The sequence below is a fragment of the Myripristis murdjan genome, chromosome 17 (genome assembly GCF_902150065.1).
Source record: "Myripristis murdjan chromosome 17, fMyrMur1.1, whole genome shotgun sequence".
In the NCBI taxonomy this organism is placed as follows: domain Eukaryota; kingdom Metazoa; phylum Chordata; class Actinopteri; order Holocentriformes; family Holocentridae; genus Myripristis; species Myripristis murdjan.
The window spans coordinates 26918586-26944514 of NC_043996.1; the positions used below are offsets into that span (position 1 = coordinate 26918586).

A 25929-nucleotide genomic window follows, 5' to 3' on the forward strand; every position below is an offset into this window, starting at 1 on the left:
GAGATGAGACGGGCTTTTAATCAAAGGGAATGAGGAAGAAAAGAATTGTTTTTAGGACTGGTGCTGAATTTTAAGAGTCAGAGCCAGCAGTGCATATAGGAATTTAAATATCAAGTCCTATGAGGCGACCTCTGCTCCACTGCTGGGAGTTTGGGTTTCTAAACTGGTTGTTGTTCTTTCATATTCATATGTTTGTTATTGTTACTCACACTTTTATCTTAGAGAGGTTTTGTTTTGTAGAAATCCTTGTATTCTCCTGCTTTTTTCCCAGTGTAAAACCTGCCAGCATCAGTGACTAGTTAGTGATGTGAATGTGCTGCTTGTTGAAAATCAGTGAGCTCAGGTGACTCTGCGCACATTCGAAACTCATTTTAAGGCATTTCTGCAACCAAAAACTGAGGTCAAAACTGGCTTTACTTGTAACGAACCAAAACAATCTCAGGTTATTTCACCAACACTGATTTTTCATTAGTTCACAAAGAAGAGCAAAACGTCTGAGGCGTACGCTCAGTGATGAAACAGACTGAGGTTTGGAGAGCAGCGTGAGGTCCGAGTAAAAGCTCTCGCAGCGGTGCATAGTTCATGTTGAGCTGATTTGGCACATGCATAGTTTTTTAGTTTTTAGTGAGACGTTCACGACAACAGTGTGCAGCACGAGGAGTGAAATGTGTATCGTCGAGTCTCGCCGTGAATGAGAATATTTAAAGGGGAGCATCACCCTCAGTGTGATGAAGTACCATGGGGGCGGAAAAAAATAAACCAAGAGCACGTGTGTTTCAGCAAAAACCTTTACCCCGGATAATAGAGGGCTTGAAAAAGAAAAGATGTATTTCTGTATCTACGAACATAGCTTGCTCCTGGGGGGTGAAAAGGAAACAAAGATCCTCGTGATGAAAGATTCAGCGATATTCCCACGTTGACCTCAGCAGCAGGGTTTCATCAGGTGCATAGTTAACAGTTTGTGGGATCAGTAAACAACAACGACGACAAAAATAGTGTAAACAACGTGGAAACACTGAAACCTTTTCCCTAAAAACCACTAAGAAAAAAAAGAAGAAGTAAATTCACAGCTTTAAAACTTCTTGAAATAAAAAGTGAAGTTACTCGGTGAAGTTACAGCTACTCTGCAGGAAACTAACAGCTCAGTTTATAAAGTTTTAAAGCTTAAGCACACGGTAAAACAGCTAAACTATCGAAAACTGATTTATCCGAGCTTCACTGAAACACAACCCTGCCGGTGTCGCTCATGGGATTCATCTTGTATTTTTTTTTTTTTTTTGAGGAGTTTCACAGCTTTTTGTTCCCTCACTGCTCGCTTGCTATAAAATGGTTTGGGCTGTTGCACTCAGCCAAATGGCAAAGCGGCCAGAGGACAGGAACATGAGGGTGACATCATTCCTAAAAATGCCTGCAAAGTAATTTCTATTATTTTCATCTGTGGTTTAAGTCGCTGTCTGCGACTTTAACAGGAAGGAAAGAGGAGCCTCTGAAACCCCAAAGTTTCATTTCCTCAGCATCAAACGTGGATGAGGATTTGAAGTGTCCGTTCACAGTGTCTGGGCTTCAGATGGGACGCAGATTGGAGTTACACACGCACCAGCAGCACAAGCGTTGCCCAAAGGCAGAAATGATCTAATTGGCTGAGTTAAACGTCAGTGGGCGGAGCCAAAGAACCACAGTTTTTCTGGTTAAGTGAGTTTACACTTGAGCCCGGCGGGGAAAGGCAAGAGGTGAGAGGTGAAAGAGGAGGTAGTTAATATTGTGAAACCTAAAAACTCAATAATCTAACTGATTTAGTTTGGCCATTTTAAGTCTCACTGACCTTACAAGACCATAAGTGCCATTGTTGTATATTAATAAAAATAATTCCATTTATATTCTGACTTTCTTGCGATGTTCTTTGGCTCTGCCCGTCGAGGTTTAACCACCAAGAGACTTTCTGGCGCGGAGAAATGTTTCGATCACCAAAACTCTGATTTCTGCTGCTGGGATTTATGAGGCTTTCATGTGCGATAAGTGGCAGCTGAAAGGGGTGAGCTGTGTGCGGTGTCTTCCCAAACCGAGCGGCGCAACAGCAGAGCAAAACACGGCGGAACAAAGAAAAAGGAGAGACAATGACGATGATCGGTGGAAACCTCCGGCGGCGGAGAGTCTCCTCACGTCGGCTGACGGAGCAGGAGAGAAGGCACTGACGCTGCGGAGATGGTCCTGTTTCTTTATGGCTTTCAGGTCGGAGAGGCGATGATCCCCCGCTGACGTCTGCCGCCAGATCACAGCACACTGGAGGGAAAGAGACAGAGCCATGAGCAAACCCTGATTCACCTCACCTCAACCAAAAGGTAATGTTTAGTGTATCTTCAGCCTGCACCACAACTTTGCATTTTCCCTTTTCCTGCACTCCACCCAGCTATATGGGATATCTGTTGTGCTGATTTGTTTTATTTTTCATTGTGTTTTATTGTTTTTACCATAAAAGCCTTTCTGCAAAGCAAATTTCCCCCAGGGGACAGTAAAGTTTGAGTTGAACGGGACTTTGAATTTGTTTGTTTTTTTAATCACAGATCAGATGATCCCGGGGAAAAACAGGATTAGCAGTCCGCACGGCGATGAAACTACAGGGAAACTTGAGTCTCTCCGTATTTTCATCCTCAGTGTCGTGTGCCTGAGCAGCAACAACAAAAAAACACACAATTGGGTTTTGTTGTCGCTGCTCAAACACACTGAAGTCAGACTTGATTCTTCGCACGGCAGAAGATTTGAGACAATGCGGTGACCACTTACCCAGATTTAATCACGAGAGGACCTTCTTCTTGGAGGATTTCTTTTTCTGGAAACATAAAAATAACTTTTCACAGAGGGAAAAGAAAAAAATAAAGCGCTGCATGGCTCTACTGGCTCTACATGACAGGTGCTCTTCAGTGAGGCAGGTGAAAGTCCGTTTAGAAAACAAAATCCTGGAAGTCTTATCTGATTTAACTCTAATTTCAAATCAAATCAAATCAAATTTTATTTATATAGCACCTTTCATACATAAAACAAATGCAACACAAAGTGCTTTACATTAAAATACATACAACCCTAATCCCCCACCCCCTCATACTCACCCACACACGCACACACACACAAGTACAACATATTTCACACATGCATACACTCCAGGCATACACACAATTTATTACGACTCTCAGTCTTCCTCAGGGCCTGACAATCACAGAATCAACTGGAATCATATCCGCCTATATCAGCAATAAAGGGGTTTGTACTACACCACAAGAGGGCGCTAAACCAATAGTGTGGCCCCATCTGCACTTGATGGCCAAAGAAGGGATTACAACAAGTGTAACCAATAAGTATAAAATAACTTGAGGAATTTGGGTCACATTTGGAAAGACGATTCTCCACATGTTTAAATTAGTGCTGATTTTCTGATACCTGGTAGGTTTTCCATGACTGGTGAGTCTGAGGACACACAGTCAGGCCAGCTGTTTAGCTTCTGATGAGTGTGCCACAGGTTTTAGTGTTGCATTTGGGACACGATGTGATTTTATGTTCACCTGGGGCCTGTGCCATAAAGCTGGATTAACATACTCGGGGTTTCTCTTGGTTATCTGGCTTCACTTCACCAGACATCCGCACTCCGGATTTTCGATACCATGAAGCCGGCTATCAACTCGCTAACTGAACTCAGGCTTTTCCAATGTAGATCTGTGTGCGCTCACATAAAAAGGGCGGAGTTTGCTGCAGACAACCAATCGCAAACAAGGAAAAATCCATCCGAGCCGCATACTTTACGACGGAGGAGCAGACAATAATCTGAAATAAATGAGAGGAATATAAATCCATCATCCAGGCAAAAAGCAACACAGTTGCAGCTGCCAAGAGCCGCAAGGAATGCTGGGAAAAAAATCACCGACTGTGTCAATGCGTAAATTAGTGGGATTATAATATTACTTCCCCACCATGACGGCACGAGTAGATCTGACTACAGTAACATTTGTATGTTCCATAAATTTAGTTTATGAAATTTGTGGTTATGGCTAGGCTTTACACAATCAGGATTTTTGGGGCCGATCACCGATCAGTGAGTTTAAATAAACCGATCACCGATCAGTGAGTTTAAATAAACCGATCACCGATCAGTGAGTTTAAATAAACCGATCACCGATCCGATCACATGAGGGAGCAATATGTCTATTTAAATAACTTGTCTGAGTATCAACAAAAGTATTCTCAAGCATTTTTGCCAATGTTAACAATCTTTGCCATGCCCCAACCTGACAGAGGTACTGTAGTGCTGCACAGATTGCAAATAGCTTGAGTTTTATCTGTCTCAGACACTTTGAAGAAGTCCCACACCACCAACACGTTTGTTTGAATCCGACAGCGAAAGATTCAAGATTAAAAAAAAACTTTATTGTCCGTCACATAGTGACAGGGCTCAAAACTAACACGGCGGTGGTGTGGAACCTCTTTGGAGTAAATGAGACAGATAAAACAGCAACAGGAGCATCTGCAAAAAGTTTCAACACGACAATGACGTCATTGATCGGATCGGCGAATTAAGACATTACAGCCGATCACACAAAATGCATGAAATGCAAAATATCGGCCGATCCGATCGGTGGAAAGCCTAGTTATGGCATCTGATTTTAGCCTTATTATTTCAGATGCAGCCCCAGTGGAGCAAAAAGAACGTGGGAGCAAATAAAAAATAAGTAAAAAACATACTTCAAAGTGGTCAGTACGCTTACTATATCGTACACATGTACATATATAGCATATGTATATGTTATATATGTACATGTTGGGGGCTATATAGCCTACAACATGTACAAAGCTTCACTTCTTCACACTGTCTCATCCAATGGGCAGGCCATTTTCCAAGAGAGCTGATTGGTCAGTGGGTGGGGCTTTTCTACCTGCTGAGCTCTTATCCTGAACTTAACCTGCTCCGGAGCAGGTTAGGTGTTCAGCGTATGTTACCACGGCAACGTACAATTTTTTAACTTTTTTTTTTTTTAATGCCTTCAGCTGATTGGTGACACACGCTGTTCGTTGGGCTGTCGTTTGCATTTGCTCTCCCCGTTTTCAAAACTAATTAATTTCAAGCGAGAAACAGGCCATGCAGTTAATGAATCGCTCCTCATTTCGTGTCTGAAGTGCCTGGTTGACAAGTTTTTCTGAACGATTTGAAGGGCGGCGAGCTGCGGCAGCTTCCCGTGACTCACATATTTTGGAAAAGTATTTACTTTATGCAAATGCGGAGGAGGTCGACGTCTGCCAGGCCGCTGGATTCTGCGCACGCCGGTTACATAGACGCAGAATGGGAAGCGGTGAAAATCAATCAGATGAGGAAAAGTGAAAAGAGTTTACAGTTTCTCATAAGTGAGGGTTCAGTCTTGTGTTTAGGGCTAAAATGCCTCCGTCAGCAGCTAGTGTAGGGTGTGTGTGTGTGTGTGTCCTACCTTAGCAGCAACAGGTGGAGTGTGTGTGTCTGGAGCAGATTCGGTCTGTATCGTCTCTTCCAGCTTCTCCTTTAATCTGTTCTTCTCTGCAAACACCAGGCAGTGTCACACGGGAGAGTCAGCAAGAGAAGAAAGTGTAAGAGCTCCTCAGCTAAACTTAAAAACTTTAATTACACTCAACATAATCTGAGCTGAGTTCACGGCTCAACATCAAAACAGTTGGCAGGTTATAAGAAAATATAGGCAGTATTTGGCACAGAGGGGCGCTTTCTTTTCCTCCCATTGACACTAGAAATATTTTATTTGACAAGTAAAAAAAAAAAAATCAGAGTTTAGTCATTAAAAATTTAAAAAAAAAGGAAAATGACTACAATCCAGAAACAGTCTTACTCTTTTTCTTCGCAGGTTTCTCTTGGATGGCAGCGACAGCATCGGGAGCTGAGCTTTCCGTCTCCAGCTCGCCATTCTGCTCCGCCGTCTCCTCTCCTTTACCGGCCTTCGTCTTCTTCTTCTTCTTCTTCTTCTTCTTGCCTTCGTTTGCAGGCGGAGGCGAGGCGACGTCAGGAGGCTCGGCGCTCGCTTCCTCTTCCTGCTCCGCCGAGCCCTTGTGCTTCTTCTTCCCCTTCTTCGTCTTGGGAGGCTGGTTTTCTTTGGCCGAGTTCTCCTCTTGTTCGGAGTTTACTTTCATCTTCTTCTTTTTCTTCTTCTTTGGTGCGTCGTCGTCCCCCGTGGCGGGAGCGGGGTCCGGGTCGGGGAGAGGTCTTTTGGCTGGTTTGGGTGGAGGCGCCTCCTCTTCTGCCTCTCGGTTCTGTTTTTTCCTGGAAAATAAAAATGGTCAAAGTGATATGTCTCTTTTGTTTTTGTTTTTTTTCCATCATGCAGATCTGCTATAACGTCTTTATTTAGTTCTGCTGTAGATTCATGTTTTCTCTTCATAATCATATTCATAATTTACTCCCTGTCACTGAATATATACTGACATATATAATTCATTTTGTGGTATAATACACATTCAAAATTCATTGTTTCTCTGTCTCAGTAAGACCTACTGCTGTCATTTTGTATTTTTTATCCATATATTGTTTCAAAAATGTAATCGTTGTCTGTTTATGTAGCCCCTATTTGCTTTATTCTTGTTAATAAATTGCTTTTCTATTTATGCTGTATCCTAAGACTCTGATATGAAAATCATAGCTTCATGTCGTCATAAATAATCTACTAATTTAACAACAGCAGCATGAAGAATATCAACGAACTCCACTGACTTTTTCTTCACTTTGAGGTTCTTGTTTTCGGCGGCGGTCTCGGCGGTCTGGCCCGAGGAGGAGACGCCGCCGCCGCTCCTCCTCTTCCTCCTCCTGTCCCGGTCCCGGTGCAGACTCAGCCTCTTCTTCAGGCTCAGTTTCTTCCTCAGGCGGCGTTTCTTGGTGGCCGCCGGGAGCTGAGCCGAGCCGAGCGCTGCCGGACTCTCTGGAGGAACCGGCAAAGAAACAAAAAGGTCACCATCAAGTCCAAGCGGACGCCCCTGTGTGCGTCTCTCAAGGAGGACATTCTTCCCAAACTGTCTCAGAGAAAACAGACTTCAACGGCAAAAACGTGAGGACAGCGGATGTGTGTTTGTAGTTTGAGATCGGCTTTGTGTTTCAAGTTGTATTATCGACTGCACAGAGAAAACAAAGACATTTTCATTTTCTAACTGGTGCAGCTGACAGTGACCTGCAGTGTTTCTTAACAAATAAACAGACGTGGTTAATGTCTGTGCTGTTTTGGAGTGGAAACTGATAATCTCACCTCTGATTCATCTGACTGATTTTGTCTTTAGATGATGTCACCTTCCTAATGTTGTAAATATTTTTTCTCTGACAATAGATTAATAATAATAGATTAATAATAGTAGTAGTAGTAGGTTACAATAACAAATGCTTTTATTTGAACTAGAAATGTGTCTTCTGTTAGAGTAGCGTTTGGATGTTAAGTTGCTACAGAGAATCTTTAGGTTGCTAGGCAACGGATCTGTTAGTTTTTCCTCTCGTCTCTTTTATGTTGCGTCTGTTGTTTCCTCCTTGTAACTGTACAGTATTACTTTTTTTAATCAGTAAATATGATCGGCCTGAATGAGAAGCGGTGGTGATTGTCATTTTTATGAAGCTCCAACATTTTTTACACCTAACAAGCTAACTAACCGTTATCTGGTCAGCCAAGTTTTAACGTCTTGTTAAAAGAACTGTTCATCAAAAATACAGCAGAGGATATTTACCCACTTAACCCCTAGTGCCATCTATCCATTCACATGATTAATAGTCCAGTCATTTTAAGAAAAAACCTAGGACAAATTGCAAGAGAAGCAAACTCAACTGATTTTGTATCCTCAGTTTGTCCTGAGTGAGGGGAAAAAAAGTCCCAAGGAATCCTATTGGTGGAAAGTTTTGAAAATCACCTATTTATGACCATATAATACCAAACAACACTGTTGTTGTTGCGCTAATTGGAATAAATGCCAGAAGAGACATTTAAATAGTGAATTAAAAGGTTACTATATAATATATATAGTAACCTTGAATTTAAAGGTTACTATATAACAGTGAATTAAAAGGTTACTATATATATAGTAACCTTTCAATTCACTGTTCTGGCATTTATTCCTTATATTCCTTATTAGCGCATATCAAATCAGATAATGTGTGATATGCATGTGTAAACAGAATAATTCAAAGAACTTGTAATTGACTTTTTTTCTTGTCTTTGTGTGTGTAATCATCTTGTGAATTTTTATAGTGATATCTCAAAGTTAAATTTTGAACCCCTTTCACCCACTTTCCACCAATGGAAAGTGGGAGGATACAAAATCAGTTGAGTTTGCTTCTCTTGCAATTTGTCCTAGGTTGACCCCAATTTTGGCCTAAAATTACTGGACTATAACCCAAAAAAAAAAAAAAAAAAAAAAAAAAAAACATCCACTCCAATCTCGTACTCATCAGGGACAAACAGGATAAGTTTCCTTGTGATTTTTTGCAAGAAATAGTTCCCAGCAAAACTCTTCACCTCTGGATGGACAGACTGCAACAGGTGTCAGGGGAAATTTTGGGTGAACTGTTCCTTTAATAATAACAAAATTTTGAGGGTGATTTTTTGTATTTACAAGCTTTTTATCTGAAATTTGTGGCAACTTTATTGTCATCTTCTGGTAATTTTTTTCCCTTTTCCCCCCTTGTTGTCTTGTTTCATGTTTTTCAACAAAATCAAGTGAATCTAGTCAGAGTTCAAAGGGTTAAATTCACTCTCATTAATATTTAACAACTGAATGAAATCTGCAAATAAGTAACAAAATATTGCTGTGGTGTTTCATGATCATATATGAATAACAAGGAGAGGAAGAAGGTTTTTCTTCATCCCTCCGTCTCTACCTGTCGCGTCTGGCTCTCTGTCGCCCTCTGCTGCTCCTCCGTCAGCCGCCTCCTCCTCCTCCTGTGCTCCTTCCTTTTTCTTCTTTTTCTTCTTCTTCTTCTCCTCCTGCTTTGTCTCCGTTGGAGTCTCAGGATGCTCCGCTGTTTTCTCCTCCTCCTCTTCTTCTTCTTTTTCTTCTTCCTCCTTTGTTTTCTCGTTGTCTGGAGTCTCGGCGACGTTCTCCTCTACCTCCGCCACATCTGCCCCTCTCTTCTTTCTCTTCTTGGCTTTCTTTTCCGAAACTGGGACAGGCGTCTCCTCATCTTTCTCCTCCGCCTCATTTTTCTCTCTTTTCCTCTTCTTTGCTTTTTTCTTCTCTAACAGAGTGACCTGACACACTTCCTCCTCCTCCTCCTCCTCCTCCTCCTTCTGATGCTCTTCCTCCTGCTGATCCTCTTCCTCCGCTGCTGCTTCCTCCTTCTGCCTCTTTTTATCTTTCTTTTTCTTCTTGGCACTTTTGGAGCTCAGAGGTGTATCAGCAGGTGTGGCTTCAGTCGGCGTGTCTTCAGTCGGTGTGTCTGCAGCAGGCGTCTCCACATCCTTCCTGTTCTTCTTCTTCTTCTTCTTCCCTGTGGGGGTTCTGCAGGTCTCAGGTGCCTCCTCGGAGAGCGGCGGGCTGGTTTCTCTCTCCGCCGCTCCGCTCTCTTCCACCTCGATGTTGAGGACGATGGAGTCCTCTGGCTCGGCTCGCTCCTCCGCAGCCGTCTGCTCTGCTGCAACATGACACAACAAAATGAAATAACAATTTATTTTTACTTGTCTTTCTTTCTTTATTTCTATCTCGGACACAAATTTTAAACATGGAGAGACATTGTGAAGGAGCAGAATTAAAAAGTCTTGGTCTGCGGCAGAACGGCAGAACTTACGAAGAATAGATGCATGTAGGAGAGAAATTACAGAGAAATTGTGCTAATCTCCTTTGCCACTGGCCTGAATCTGCGGTAAAAATGTCCTGAGCGCTGTGAGGCTTACCGCTGCTGTATATGTGATTTAGCAAACCACTGAACACAACGCTCTATTTCATTCAGTTAGTCTGTTCTTAGAAAATCCCAGAGAGGACATGAGTTTGGCTCCAGTTTCACTAGAGGAAAGGTCACGGGGTCACCAAAATCAGGGAGGTTCATCCTCTAGGGGTCATGAGTGTACACAGCAAATTTGAAAAAGATTCAGTCTCAGAGTTATTTCATTCACAAGCAGGACCTCCGGTGACACAGACGTCCCCGCCACGACTGATTTGGGGGAAATAACATCATTAAGGCTAAGAAATAATATCGTGATTAGGAATATTTATTGCACATAAATGGCTGTGAAGCAGTTTCTGACCTATGACAAGGTATTTTTCGTTTTTCACATCTGCACTTGTTTTCCGTCGAGCCAACCTGCAACGCTGCTTCTTCTACACCCACCCACGCTGTGGTCGGACCATCTGATTGGTCGTCTGTCTAAGGGCCTGATCTAGAGGGCGACTCCAGAGAAGAGCGCCACCGCTTCAAAACACTGACTAGAAGATCCTCACGTCTTTTTAGATGTTACAGGGTCTAGATATTACACCCTCGAGTGACTTTCTGCTTTCACAAAAACAGGAGGAAAAAAAAGTCCACTTTACCTTATTTGACTTTACCCATGATGAAATATCTGAAACTGATTTGTCTAAAAAAACAATATAGTAAATGACCATAGGTGTGTGTTGATTGGCTGCTTTACAACAGCACTGAAACCGAATGAGCCAATAAGAACGTGAGACTTGTTTTATGGCACGAGCGGGACGAGTGTTCGGCACAAACTGTGACTTGTAATCCAAAGCATGTGAAGGATGGTACAAAATACTGTCAGCTGGACTGCATTAGAAGCTCTCCACTCATTTTTTCATATTTGTGTCATTTTTTTTTTTTTTTTTTTTTTAATCCGCTCCATAACTGGTTTCATAATAACAATGATGTCATCTTACCCTCCGGTTAAAAGGACACACTCCCTACTCACTATGTTACACTGACTGGTGAATTAATATCATCAAGCTGTGTTTCACCTGTGTGAGCCGCGGGGGGGTCGGCGGCGCCGCCCCGCTCCTCGGGGGTCGTTGAGGTCACCAGCTGGTCCTCGGGCTTCGGCGGGACGACCGAGTCACCGGCCTCCGTCCTCGGAGAGCTGCTGCCGGCCTGCAGAGACGGAGATTCACAGACATAGACTTTTTAAATTTAAATTTAGATTGCATATGCCAATAACGATGTAAATTTGAGCTCAACAGCAGCCCACAAAAGGTTGTGTCAGTTCGGCTTCCAAGAAAAAAAGACTTTGAAAAACTATAAAAGCAAAGCAGCTACCTTAGATTTCTCTTCCTTCTCCTCCTCTTCCTCTTCCTCCTCCTCCTCCTCGTCTTTTGCACTTTCAGATGCAGCAGCACCTTCAGTGTCTTGACCAGCGTCTGCTTGACAAAGAAAAGTTGGCATTTTTAATTCTAAATGATTTAAGTATTCACCCCCGGGTGACTTGAAACTGTGTTAAACCCGACGTCTACACAATATCAACCGTCTTTACAAAAGTATTCCTCCTCGTCTTTTAATTTGATCTGACTTAACAGAATTACTGTGATAGAGTTCATATGCATTTCGAACTCTGTCTGCACCAAATGAAGTGCTGCAAGCGTTGCGCAGAGGTCATTAACGCCCCCTCTGGAGCTGAATGTGATCTCTGTCACAGTCAAATGGTCAAACGGTGCAGTTTGATGCAGTTTAATAACCTGATATCCTGTTTAAGTCTATTCTTTAGTTTGGTATTCATCAGATACTTCACACACATTTCAAATAAACTCCGTGTTAAAAGAGTTTTGTTACTTCTTCCGCTGAGACGCCGTGTGGAGGGCGGCGCCGAGCTGTGCGAACCGGTTCGAAAAGTTGAGATTTTATTGAGATGAGCGCCACTTTATCACTTTAATGCCGAATTCACCAGCGTCTCCTAAACATTTGGGAAAGCTCCTTAGTGATCTTTACTCATGCAGATGAGCAAGGCCGCAGAAAGCGTCCAGTTTTTGAACAGAGTTTGGTGAGAAACTACTTGAAGCCACGCTGCTTGAGAGCAAAAAGCTATTTGTTAAATGCAAGGAGGATAAATCTTTGCAGAGTGCTGCCAGTGAAAAAGTCCTTTCTTATTTGAGACACCGTGCCAGTGTTTTAGTTTTTTTTTTTGTTTTTTTTTTTAAACCAGTGCTTTATTGTGGTTTTTAATCACATTCACTGTGGTCAAGTGCGCATATGTTGTTGTAGTTTATATTGTGGTGTGGGTATCACAATGTCTAATTAAGTATTTTTCTATGATGTTTTCTTTTTATGCTATTTTCTATGATGTTTTCTTATGCTGTGTTTTCTGTGATGTTTTTATGCTGTGTTTTTTTCTGTCGTTGCTGTATTCTGTATTTATTAACAAATAAAATGTATTATTATTATTATTATTATTATAAAACAGGCACACTCACCATATTGACTCACCAAAATAACGTTTTCCTCACATTTTTACCAGAAAATCTTGATGACTCGGGCTGACTTGAAGTGATCATGTTGGTTTGATCAAGTTGTTTTCTGGCAGCATGTGAATGAGCAGGTGTGTCCGCAAAATCTGTCCCACAGGAAACGCTTTGCATTTTCCGTGCCCTTCCTCTTCAAAGGAACTATTGATCACTCTAATGGGGAAAAAACGTTTGCCAATATTGCACTTTACCCAACAGTAAATTTTACTTTATGTCACATTAGGTTATTATATAGTTTTTGTGTAATTTGTTAGTTATTTAATGTATTTCGTGGTGTCATTACAGAGTTTTTTTTTTTTTTCTTACACATTATTTGGCATCGTTTTTAGATTCAGGATTGTGAAACCTGGACTGGTATCATCGTGTAATTATTATTTATTTATTTATTTATACTATATTATCATAACTCTACTGTGCATGGTGTGTGTTGCACTGCACATTTGGACTCGGTTGTTTGTTCCTGCGATACTTTTGGTTGTAAAGCGTCTCTGCAGTAACTTCCCAGAGGGAGTCTGGGTGAAGAAGGCCGCGGTGTTCGGCTGACTGTCGTCCTCAGACCAGTCACGGCTCCGGTTTGCTGAACACGACGCGACAGGCCTCACAAAGTCCTCCGAGCTGTTCCACCAGCGGCTGCCAGAGCGGAAAACGCCTCTCGGAGCTGCCAGTGCAACTTCTCCGGGCCTTTGGCAGGCGTCCCTCAAATGTCTTTACAAGGTCTGGCACGGAGCGCGAGTGCCGCCGGGCAAAATGTTCAGCTGCGTGCCTCACTTTCTCTTTTCTGTATCCTCACTGTTCAGAAAGTTTAAAAGTTTAGAAACCTCCACAGAGTTAATGCAAAGTGCTTTACAGGGAAAAAGTGAAAGCAAGACTTTGTCTAAGGGGCAAATACTGAAGACGGCCACTGTCAGAGAACCTCTTAACACATTTATATTGATTTTCAGAGTAGTATGGCAATGATACTATAATAATCCACACTTAAAAACACTGCATCGTGCTCCCTTTTCCTTCAGTGCAGCAAAAAGTAGAGCTGAAATGGATCAATCCGTCATTTTAATCAATCAGAATCCAGATAACTGAGGACTCGTTTTAGCTTCGCTAAGATCACGAGGACGGGGAGGTTTGCTCACTTTTCTCCGTTACAAAATTACATTTTTTTTGGCTGCCGGTCGGACGGGGGAAGGAATCTGAAGACGTCACTTGGGCTCGGCAAACTTCCCATTATAGGGAACACTTTAAAAGATAAGTGTTTATTTGATTACCTAAAAAAAAAAATAATAATAATTAATAGACAATGGAATTATTTTCACTTTAAATTCAAGTCAAATGTCTGTTGAAACATTAGAAAAACATGATAAATCAAAGAGCTCCGATCTTTTTCACTCCTGATCTTGTCGAGTGACGACATTATGAGGAATAAATAAATAAATAACTAAATAAAAATGCTGCTGTTAAAGCCCAAACATCCATCACGAGGTTTTCCACAGCATGTTAAGCTTTGACTCCGGGACAGAGAGGGCAGATTGATGAACCTGGGTGCTGTGGTTTTATTAAAAGAAAAAAAAAAAAAAAAAAAAAAAACCTTTCCAAAGCAATCCTTCATTTTAAAGCTGGTAAGGCCTTCGTTTATTTTTCTCAAATCTGCATTCTTCCAAGGATTTGTGGGATTCTTGTAAAATAACAGCTAGTTAGATGATAGTTAAATAATAATCATTATTATCATTATAATTCATAATTGTGAGTAAAAAGCCAGGAACCAGATGACAATGAAGACCTTTCTGATTGTCGAGCACTCTTCGGTTTAATCTAATTTTATTGACATTTGGCACCAACGTTCAAATCCGGAAAAATAAAATAAAATTCTGGCGTCGACGCTTCGTTAAAAAGCGCGAGTGTGTTGCTGTTGACTCGCTCAGACTCTCTGCCGGCCTCCAGCTGCTTCCTCACATCGCCTCGTGACTTTTGTCGGCGTCGTGTGAAGCAGAGAGGCGAGACGCCGCACGCAACATGTGGGGAAAAAACAAAAAAAAAACACCTTACACGGCTATTGGTTGCTCATACCTTCAAGGGGAGGGGCTTCACGTCCTGCTGGCTGGTCATTGGTCTCCTGAGGTGTCAGGTCAGAGGCAGTGGGCGGGGCCTGGCTGGGTTTCTGCAGGAGGAGGAGGAATCCAGGTTGAAGGATACAGGAAGTTTTCAGGAGGTGAAGATGAGGAGACTGGGACTTTCTGTGTGAATTCACACGGCTGCCTGAAGTGTCCCATTTCCTCTTTTATTCCCTTCACATGAAACACAGATGTTGTTTTCTGCACTTGCACTTGAACTCTAAAATCTGACCTTTGCAGTGTCGCCTATGATGAAGAAATCCTCCCTTATAAAACTGAGACAACTGGGAGGAAAAGAGACGACTGTTAAAAAAAAAAAAAACGAAAATACCGACGTGTCTGGTATTTGGGGAGATGCCGCAAAATTTGAGACGCATACCATGACTGAGATGTGTCCAGAGGAAAAGCAGATGTGACGTCTCCTGCTGCTGTTACTCTGCAGCAGCAGGAGGAGATCGTATTCGGGTTAAATCGTCCGTCCAAATGACATGAGACAAATTAGAAATGAGCCTTTTCTTTTGCTCTCGCTGCTTCTCTGACTAAAAACCCTGACACAAACACGTTTTTATAAACCCACTGCGTCTTAAATAAAAGTACTGCACCTCTGCTGGACTGTCCTCCTCATTGTCCTGACTGCAGGGGGGCGTGGCCTCCGTTTGATTGACAGCCGTGACATCAGAGGCCTCCGCGGGAGCCTCTGACTCCTGAGGAGGAAAGGAGGACCAGTTAAGGCTGGATGATGGATGCTGTTTTGCTCTGTATTGGGATAAATAATATGAACTGCCTGTTTTTATATCATCTCTGTTTCGGCACTTCAAAAATACTCAAACACAAACCACAAAAAATAAAATAAAATAAAATAAAATAAAGGTTTTCTGTGAGGTGCAAACTTTCACAGCCTCCCTAGACCCCGTGGAGATGACTTAATTAACTTGTGCCCTCAAATTAGTGCCTTTAGGGTACAAATTAAGTAATTTGAGGGCACAAACTACTCAACCACGCATTCATGCACCGCTGATGGGACTTAATACATCTTCATTTTGATCTTGGGCTGAAATACGAGGATATACTGCCACCGTGTCGTCAAAGCTTTCCCAACGAAACGATTTGTTTTTCGCTTCAAGGATCTTTGTGTTTCAAAGCCAAAACCTACAGTATTTCCTCGTACTTCATGCCCTCGAGGTATTAATTCAAGGGCGTGAATTATTAAAATATCCGCCTGGGGGTCTTCTGTACAAACTCAACTTCTTTTCACCGCCGCCCACACCTTGTTCAGAGAATTTTAAAATCATTTTCCCAATAAGAAAAACTGTCTATGTGCAATCTAATCTAAATTGTTACGTTTGCAAATGAAAAGACGTTTTTGTTTTCTAAGCACTCAACAAACTGCAACGACAGCGTTAGCTACTGGGAAACTTCACATCCAAAGACACTTTCTGATGCTCTTTAGCCTTTGGTCATCTCAAACCTTTTTCCCTGACAACAACAGACGTGTGAGCATTTTTAATCCCCGATTTTCTCCTATCAGATTGTTTTTTTCCCAGGCCGGAGAGGCTCAGCTGCGTGCGTTTCCCTCGCCGGCTGCTCCTCTTGTTTGTTCAATTTGATTCACGCCGCACGCCGTTTCACCCCGCGCTCGCTGCAGTTTGGGAGAAGACGACGACGGAGGATCGAGGATCTGTAGCAGCGCTGTAAATTTCGCGCGTCACATGAACGCCAGATCTATCAGGAGACTCCTCCAAAATCTGAAAAGGCCTTAAATTCTGCTTTATGGGGAAAATGTGCGCGCCGACAAGCGAAGCCACGTTCAGCTGTCGAATCCTGGCATGAGGCTCGATGTGATACTGAGCTGAAGTTTTTTTTAAACAGAAACAGGAAACAGCCCACAGAGGAAATAAACGTGAAGTAAGACGGGAGCACTCGCTGCTGCTGAACGGCACCTCATGTTTCTTAAAGTTGCAAGGTGTTGCTTTCTAGTTTTTATTACTCTTCTAAGGTATGCATCGTTTTTTTCTCGTTTTTTTATGTTGATCCACTTTAGTCACGCGTGTTTAGTAATTTTTCTATATATTATATATATAGAAGGTAGGTATATATTTAAGTAGGTATATATTTCTGCAGAGGTATGTTTTGCCTAGACTACTAATGTTCCCAATTTGGAATCAATTAAGTCTACCCATGTATCAAAATAAAAAACCATATAGTGCTGAAATTAGTTGATTTTCAGTTTAAGACATCTAGGGTCTGTTAACTTGTGATGGGCATTTGCCATTATTTTTGACATTTTACATACAAAATGATGACTTGTTTAATAAAAAAAAAAAAAAAAAGATCAAGAAAAAAACCATCAACAAATTAATTAACAAAGAAAATAATCATTCACTGCAGCCCTACAAACACACTGACAAACAATTATTAATGCTAAATGTTAGTGTTTGTGTTTCCTAAACTTAAAACCACATTTCCCTTAAAGCCCATTGATAAGGATCAACATGTTGGAAGTGATTTTTCCATCGACCTGCGGAAGAACAGCGCCCCCTTCCTGTTTTGTGCCTGTTTTGTGTTTTGGATCCATGTATCGATTTAATGATCAATCATCTTTTATCATCAAGGAAAAATGAAAACACCGATCTACGTCATCAGTTTTAAGATACGCCTTTATTCTGAAATTCCCACGGCATGGCCTCAGCTTACGGCAGCTGCGTTGAACGGGCTTCATATCATCACATATCAGCAAATACTGTGTCGCTGTCCAGAGAGCTGATATGATTTTGTGTAATGATGAAGCTTGTAGACGTTGCTCTGATGAAGCTTTAAAACATCAGCGCTATCAGCCCGATCATTTCAGCACCGATATCTGGACGACGGTGGAACTGGTACTTTGGAGTCGGGATGTGTGATCAGGCCTGAAAATTAAATCTCTTCTTCAAACTTTACAAGATTCATGATTTTAATCTTCATTTTCTTGTTTTTTCTCCAGCTACTACTACTTTTTACTGACGTGAATCTCTGCAGGCCTGATCATGTGACTGCATGTTTGAGTGAACTGGTTTTTGTTTGACCGAGCGCACAGCTGCTGTCATGATGTTACATCATAAATAGTTAAAATCTTGATTTTACACATCAAACATTAATCGCTGATCATTTTATCACCCATCCCTACTTAGGAAACCATTTCCAAGAACTGTGCCACTTGAACATATATCAGGAATGGAATCAAACTGGACTTTTTGTTTTAAAAAAGTCTTGGAGGTGGTATGAGTGGTGTGTATGTCATTTTTCAAACTGGTGCTGAGTTCCCTGCAGAGGAAACCTGAGCCTCCACATAGCTGAGACGAGCCTTCGGGGCACTAACCTGCTCCGGCTCGTCTCCTTTCTCCTCCCCGCTGTCCTCAGCGTGAGGCCCCGCGGCCTCAGCCGGACCCGGGGCCTGGGGTTGGTCCTCGGCCCGGTCAGAGGCGGCCTGGCCGGGGTCGACCGGCCCGGAAGCCGCCTGGCCGGGTTTCCCAGCCGCGTCGTCGTCCTCGGAGTCGGACGAGTCGGAGCTGGAGCTTTCAGCCTCATCGGACGCCTCGGCAGTCTGATCGGTGGGAGCCGACTGCAAAACGAGCAGAGAGACGGCGGGCGTTTAATCAGCAAACGCCACGACGTCAAGAGAATTCAGCGAGCTTCACAAAGCCAGTCTCAAGACTTTTAACACCTTTTTCCTGCTGCCTGAATCATCCATTTAAGAGCCAAAACAAAGAAACACAAAAACAGACCCTTCCCAGCTGAGCATGACTAATGACAATTCTGCAACCATAAACAGGAAATATTAAAGAAAAAAAAAAAAAGACATCAGCAACGTGCAACACATTTGTCACACTGTTGCTCTGTTACTGTTGTTTACTCTTGTATTTACTCAGTCCTTTGAATGTGGGCCAGATTTAATGTGAACGGCTGGAAGTGGAAAAAAAAAAAAAAGAAAATACAACCAATGCCGGTCCCATTTACATCTTCGGTGAAACAACACAATAGAAGTCGCTGCCTTTACTTTGTTTGCAAAATCTTAATATCATGGAAAAATCTGTCAGCGCCTCTCATTTCACAGCTGAATCAAAATAACATTTCAGCTTTCTAAAAAAAAAAAAAAAGCCAAAATGTAGTTTTGATGCAACTGCAACATCAGTTACAGGGTGAACAAAAAGCTCTTAGTACAGTATTTCAGGCAGAATGAGGCCTGAAATTCAGTCTTAGATTTCCCTTAAATTAAATTTAAGGAAATCTGTGGTTTTGCTCTGGAAACTACAGTCACACCATTTTTATCAGCCAAACCACTTGTGTCTCTGTTAATAGCTATGAGAGAGTTCTGAGTGTTTAATGTTATTTAAAAAAAAAAATAGTTCAAATTAGGGATGTTGTGATTTAGAGGTATAATTAAGGAATGAAATATTGATATCATGTTAATAATACACACATGATAATACTGTGTTCTGAGTGTTGCCAAAAAAAAAAAGAGACAAAACGCACAATAAACAAAGTTCAAGATGAATATGACTTAGAAATTGCAATAATATCATTATCATGAATTCTTTTGACCATGAAAATCATGTCGTGATGATCTGCTGTTGTGGAAAACGTCATTCAAATTCACAAAAAGAAAGAAAATTTATTTGGTTTTCAGGTTTCAGGCCACATACGAGAGCACGCCGAGCTCCTGCACACACTCTTTAGCCGCCGGATACGAACCCATGCAGCCTCAGCAACAGTACAGTACAGTTTCACACACACACACACACACACACACACACACACACACACACGCTGACAGAGTTTGGTTGAAGAGATTAAGATTCTGTCGATGCCTCTCTGTCATGAAAACAGTTTCTGTCCAAACAGCTTTAGAGCCGACTATCAGTGTCCACCGGATCACTGGGCCGGCATAAAAGAATAGAGACAAGACTCACACACACACACACACACACACACACACACTGACAGATCCTGGGCAGCCGGGTAGACAGGCAATGTGTAGCATGTCTGTGTGTGTGTTTCAGAGGTATGTAATAACACTGAAGCTACTGTCTATCTACACACACACACACACACATTATTACAGTGACTGGACAACAGTTATGTGTGTATGTGTGTGATCCTTCTGCCGTGTTCATACTGCATCACACTCCAAGTACACACTAGCGTCGCAAAAAGATGCATGTCTGAATGCCTGGAGTTATTTACCGCCTTATTTTTCGATTTTGCTGTTTGTTTTCGTGTCGTTGTGTGTTTGGCCGACAGAAACCGACGCCAAAGAACGAGCTGCATGTCGGGGCCGAAAAGCTGCACTTGAACACACCGCAGAGACAGCAGCCGACGGCCAATCAGCACGTCCGCTCTGCGCCTGCGTGAGAGGAAATGACTCTCCATACCAGCAGGTGGCGGTAGTGTGTACTCATCAATCAAAGGGGTAAGCAGAGGTGGAGAGGTCTCATAATCTAGCTCCTAATCCAGAATATGTCTGATGAGAAGCTGCAGATGTGGCCGCGGAAGAAGAAAGGACGAGGCGGAGGCGACGAGCGATTGCGTTTCTCTTCTCGCGCCCTGATTCGCTGACGCCGGACAGCCAATCAGAGCGATCTTTCCTCGTCGATTCAGTTTGTTCACTCGGCCGGGAAGCAGCTGCCAGATGTGGGACTGGTGCCAGCGGTGCAGAGAAACACCGCAAAACACCACAGCAGGCCTGGCACGGCTGCTGCACGGATCAGACCTGATCAAACCGATTGATCAAGTCACCTGAAACATCACATGTGACAGAGCAACGTGCAGACTGGGGTTATAAGTGATCGTTATTTTCATTGCTGACTAAATTTTTTTTCAGAATATATATATTTCATCTTGTTTGTGTTGTATGTTTGTCTCTAATGAACTCTGAGTCTGATAATAAAGTTGAACTGAACTCTTTTATGTTTTTTTTTTAATTAATCAATGAATTGTTGAATCTATAAAGTGTGAAAAAACAAAGATGAAGCCTCATGGGACGTGATCAGAGCCCAAAGTGATGTCTTCAAATGTCTTCCTTAGTCTGATCAGCAGCCAAAACCAAACCAAAGTGTTAATTTTGTAACGATATTAACAAAACAAAAAGAAAACCATCTTAGCATTTAAGTGAATCAGCAAAATTTTACTTGATCAATGACTAAAACTATTAATCAGTTTAAAAAAAAAAAAATCCAATTGTCAACTAATGGTTTGAGCACCACCTGGATCTTCAAATCGATTTCATCATGAGGGAGAATCACATGTTTCTCCGTCTGTCCTCACCTTTGTTTGTGTCTTTGTCTCCTCCTCCTCCTCCTCCTCCTCTTCTTCTTCTTTTTCTTCTTCGCTGTCGGAGGACTCGGAGCCCTCGCTGTCCGCTCCTGCCGTCTCTGGTTTGGTTTCGGCCCCGGGCTCCACAGTCTGGTCAGGGGCCGTCCTGCCGTCTTTCCCCGGAGACGGAGGCTGTGCGCCGGCCGCCGCGGCCCCGTTGGTCTGAGGCTCTGCGGCGAGACGATCTGAGCGAGCAGCGAACACAGACGGAGCAGGTTTCAGCTCGTTACCAAGGTTATTGTCATGAACCCAAGCTTAAGATGTCTCCAATAACTGAAGTAAACTGGAATAAAAAATTAACTGATAAAATTTGAACCAAATGAAAATTATAATTATATCTTGTCACTTTTGTAAACTAAACTAAAATGAAAAAATATGCACATGGTTTTAGTTTTGTGTTTTTTGCTGACTTGCATTGTAAAAAAAAAAAATAATAATAATAAATAAAGTCAAGGTGGAGAAATATTGACTTTTTTGACTCTGATAAGCTGATGGAAGCAATTTTTTAAGATTTTTTTTTGGCACAACTCAGTAGAACAAATACAAAATATCTGCTGTTCTGAACTTCAAGTATGACATTTAAAAAAAAATTTTAAAAACACCACACTCAGATCAAGACCAGGCAAAAACTGCACATTTATAAACAACAGAAAATCAACTAAAATTCAAATTGAATGAGGACAGCTATGCAAAAACATGAAATCCACTGGTCAGCGCTAAAATAAATATATCACTGAACACAGCAGAATATCAAAAATAAAGATTAAATAATATATTATAATCTACAAACAGGAAACAGGAAGGTAAGAATCTGTATTAGAGATTAATGAGTATATTCATATCAAAAACCCTGGAGAAAAATGAACATACAGCCTCTGAAAACGGGGTGACTGTGTGTAAAACTGGCTGTAATTTCTGAACGGTTAATGCCATATTTTTGTTCAAACCCTTTAATTAAAGCTGAGAGTCTGCACTTTAATCATATCTTTGATTTCAAATCCACTGTGATGGTGAACAAGAGCAAAATTATGAATATTGTGTCTCTGGTGAAAGACTTATGGACCTAAATGTAGCGGCGTAATTATGTTTCAAGTGCACTGAGTCAAAAAGGAGAACACACACACACACACACACACACACACACACACACACACACACAGAGCGAGGGCTTACCGACTGGAGGCTTGGCGTCCACTTCGTCTTCTTCTTCTGCTCCTGCCATGTTGGAGCACTTGACGTCCGCTCCTTCTTCTTCGCTGGTGCCTGGATCCGGCTTGATGCTCTTCTTCTTCAGAGTGGTGGAGTCCACCTCTGTCTCCTGCTTGGCATCCTGGGCCAGAGAGCACAGCCTGCGACACACACACACACACACACACACACACACACAGTCAAGATATTGGGTCCAGGCTGTTTTGCACTATTTGTAATTAATTTCGAGGTTGGCTTTATTGGAATTTAGCGACGCAGCAGTAACACACAGAAGCAAGGAGATTAATTCATTCTTTCATCGATTCATTCTCTCTATCCACTTAATCCTGCTGGAGCCAATCCCAGCATGCATCAGGCAGAGCGGGCAGGGAAACGCCCTGGACCTCACAGAGCTAACACACACACACGCACACACACACACTGTTTCCACTGCCAAATGACCTGATCAGTCATTTAGTGTGTAAAATGTCAAAAATAAATAAGATAAATTATTAATCCATGACCGAAATTACAGCCAGTCCACGTGAGCTCCGAGGTGAAAACACAAACTGCAAACAGAGCAGTCACAAAGATTTAAAAAAAAAAAAAAAAGAGATAAAAGGATGATAAAACTGTGAAGGTGAGATGAAACAACCCCGAGGAATTTAAAAAATAAAATTAAATTAAATTAAAAAAATGCCTTCAAGGTGCCTCACATCCTGCTGCAGACGGCCGGCATTACAAACTGCACAGTGAGGGCATTTCAAAGTAAAAGCATCTTTACACGGAGCAGCTAAAGCAAATACTCAGGATTATCATTTAGTGCTTCTCGGTAAAATCATAACACACGTTTCTGCTTTTTTAAACGGATGATGGAGAGAAATTCAAATCTCTCACATCATGAGATATGAAAAATAAAAAGGGGAACATTATTTTGAAAACTTGAGTTGGAGATTTATCACAGTTGAACTTCCCAATGAAATGAACATCCACTGATTATTTACCATGAGGTTTTTTACATATTTAGAAATATTTTTACATATGCTGATGTCAAAATGATTCTTTATGGTTATCCTGCTATTAATTTGTCCATATTTCTGGCTGTAAGTATGCAATATAATGGCAATGACATCACACTTTACATCGGAAACACAGTAGAAACCAGATTATTTGTAGTTCAATGATCATAACTGGATTTAGTCTTCAACGCCAGCCATCCTGAAACAAACACAGTTGGAGGGGGGTGACAGTATCATATTCACATTCAAATTCAGGAAAACATTATTAATAAACATAATTAATAAAAATGATTAAGCAGTCGTACTCTGTTGTGACTGAACTTTTATTTATTGCAGTGAATCATGGAACTGCACTGCACTGAGTCGTCGTCCCGTCCCGAAAGAATGGATTTAACGTCAAAATTAAAGAAAAAAATTACGTTTTTTTTCTTGCACAGTGTGACTTCACTTACTTGTTCCAGCCTGTGTAGATATCATGTAGGTTGGAGCTTTCTTCTGGCATCTCCACCTGCACACACACACACACACACACACACACACACACACACACAAATAATGTGATAGCCTGCAATACAAACCAGCACTTTTAAAACTTTTCCAGCATTTGCCAACATTTGCCGAAACTATATTTGAACAATTTCTGACTGACTCCCTGAACGTTGCATCTACAAGCGAGTTCTCCTGGAAATATTCTTGCTTTCAAACAGTGAGCAAACTAGTAGAAGGGGGGGAATAAGCAAGATGAAATTGGAAAAATGTCCTGTTGTTCAACATTTGCTCCTGAAAATGAATTAGTGCTGCCTACGAGACTGGAAATAAAATGACAAATTGTGACTTGAGACGCCAAGTTTGTGTGAGGGGATTTTAAATGACTGTGCTCAGCTATTTCAAAAGCAAACTACACGTGCTCTGCGGAGAGATTTGGATTTGTAAAACATTTGCTGAGGGATCCTGAACGTCTCCGAGCCGCTCTGGACAAACAGAGCTCATTTTTAACCCGTGCAGCCGTTCTAAAAATGCTGTAAGCAGCTTTTAAATCCAGAGGGTTTGAGAGGGCGTTATTTTTAGGCTGGCAGCCTGCAACCTTGCAGAGAGACTTCAGCACGCTGAGCAAACACACGGACGCTTTTCTAGTTCACATAGCTGGGATACACACTCAATATCCACTTTATCAGGTCCACCTGTGCAGTCTAATGCAGTTCAACACAACAGCTCTGCCATAAATTCCATCTTTTAACAAAGTTTATCATGTTCAGTTTTTGTTGACAGTGTATAAATTTAATTCTATGTTTATTATTGAGGTCGTAGTTTGCAGAGGTCTTGTACTGGACTACATTACACTGAGAGGTGTTTCCAATTTTTTGTCTTCCCTATATATACAAAATGAGGGGGACAGAATAGCGGAAACAGTTGTCAGTAAAATGCAGTCCAGTCCAACAGCAGCACTAACTATGAGCTCAGTGTCAAACACAGAAGTGAATGAACACCTCTGTTACTGTGACAACAAGAAACCCTGAGCATTACAGGCAGCAGGAAGGGCAACTTTACAGCACAACAGCTGGATCGGGTTGGATTAGATTATACAGGAGGAGTGAGGGTAAGGAGCACATGTACAACCGGTGTGTGCATTCTGCAACAAGAAAACATGACTGATCTTATGATCGGCCAAGCAGCAAACATTACATTTCACAGCTGAGAGAGCGTGAGCATTTCTGCTCTTTGACTCTCCTGAGCGACCGGTTTGCAATGGAGATTCAGGGAAGTTAAAGCACAAAGCAGACGGACGCAGAGGGGGCTTCCACCGGGCAGCATGTGGCCTATTTTCTGGTTGCATCACGGCCACGAGCACCATGCACACACACACAACCAGCCTACTGCACGTCCAACAGCTCTGCACCGATGCATAAATACAGAAAAACATAATCAGTGTCCTGAGGATCATCTGTCCTGCTGGGGGGGTGAACACCTTAGGGGGGGTGCCATGTGTCTGTGCACGGGGTGTCCAGCGTGCAGCAGCAGGCCGCGGCGCTGCTGTGTGCGGCCCTGCAGCCTCTGTAACACGATGTTCTTTTCCTCCAGCGGCCCAAAAGATGAGGCCATGTGCTGTAAACACACTCACCCTGACATGCAACTCACTGCCTGTGACACTACAGAGAAAAACACACACCTCACACCCCAGAAACCAGCTTTATACTTAATCTACGTGCTTATATAACATGTGCAGCACGCCTGTCTGTGCTGGAAATAAAAATAAATTGTGATTTTCTTATTTGGACTGCTGCCGACGAGGTGGCACGTGGTCAGGCCGACAAATCAAAGTGCTAAAAAAAAATATCTTGAAATCCTCGAGGAATGTTCTCACCTGAGTGACGTGTTTTTTCAGCAGGTTTGCAGCTTTTTGGTAGCCGTTCACCTTCAGGTGCTGGTAGATGAGGAAGAGCAGCGCGTCGTCCTCCGCCGAGGCCATGCTGCTCACACCGACCGGAACAAAACACACACACACACACGCACACAGAGATGGACAAAGTGTGAAGTTATTGACGACTCACTTACAGTTCAGTTCATCCTCGCTATTCCACTTGCGCTCATGAGGAGAGCCGAACTGACGGCGACGACGCCCCCCTCCCGAAATGCAGCATGGGAAGTGGAGTTTCCGGCGGGGCGCGAGAGACTACAACAGCATCCTCTCTCGCGTGAGGTAGTGCTTTGAGGAAAACTTTGATGATGATGATGATGATGATGATAGTAATACGGATACTACTACTACTGCTGATACTAATAATGATGATAATCATCATCATCATATGAAATTGAAATAAAATGTGAAAGAAGGAAGAAGTGTT

At 42.2% G+C, this 25929-nt stretch overlaps 1 protein-coding gene across 2 annotated transcripts; it reads right to left on the reverse strand.

Annotated features, from left to right (window-relative positions):
- Positions 1 to 211: 211 nt before the first annotated feature.
- Positions 212 to 25725, reverse strand: LOC115375298 (ABC transporter F family member 4-like). 2 transcript variants are annotated; one of them, XM_030074713.1, is made up of 15 exons: positions 25449 to 25725; positions 23539 to 23594; positions 22053 to 22228; positions 20832 to 21064; positions 17887 to 18129; positions 15134 to 15235; positions 14488 to 14578; positions 11231 to 11331; positions 10936 to 11065; positions 8870 to 9619; positions 6731 to 6935; positions 5856 to 6283; positions 5466 to 5551; positions 2782 to 2827; positions 212 to 2280 (listed from the first exon to the last, which is right to left on the reverse strand). In XM_030074713.1, exons 1-14 carry the CDS (start codon positions 25551 to 25553, stop codon positions 2792 to 2794), a joined length of 2742 nt encoding a protein of 913 aa, XP_029930573.1. In that variant the 5' UTR covers positions 25554 to 25725; the 3' UTR covers positions 212 to 2280; positions 2782 to 2791. The 2 variants fall into 2 exon arrangements, with proteins under 2 accessions (XP_029930573.1, XP_029930572.1); XM_030074712.1 differs by having other exon boundaries at positions 8870 to 9622; positions 25449 to 25723.
- Positions 25726 to 25929: the final 204 nt, after the last annotated feature.

Excerpts from the sequence above, each read along its gene's own strand:
- LOC115375298 (XM_030074712.1), bottom strand. The coding sequence starts at position 25,553 with ATGGCCTCGGCGGAGGACGACGCGCTGCTCTTCCTCATCTACCAGCAC. Across the intron at positions 21,065-22,052 it reads GGACGCCAAGCCTCCAGTCG|ATCGTCTCGCCGCAGAGCCT; the intron begins GTAAGCCCTCGC and ends CTGCTCGCTCAG. Across the intron at positions 6,936-8,869 it reads CAGAGAGCCAGACGCGACAG|AGAGTCCGGCAGCGCTCGGC; the intron begins GTAGAGACGGAG and ends CGGTTCCTCCAG.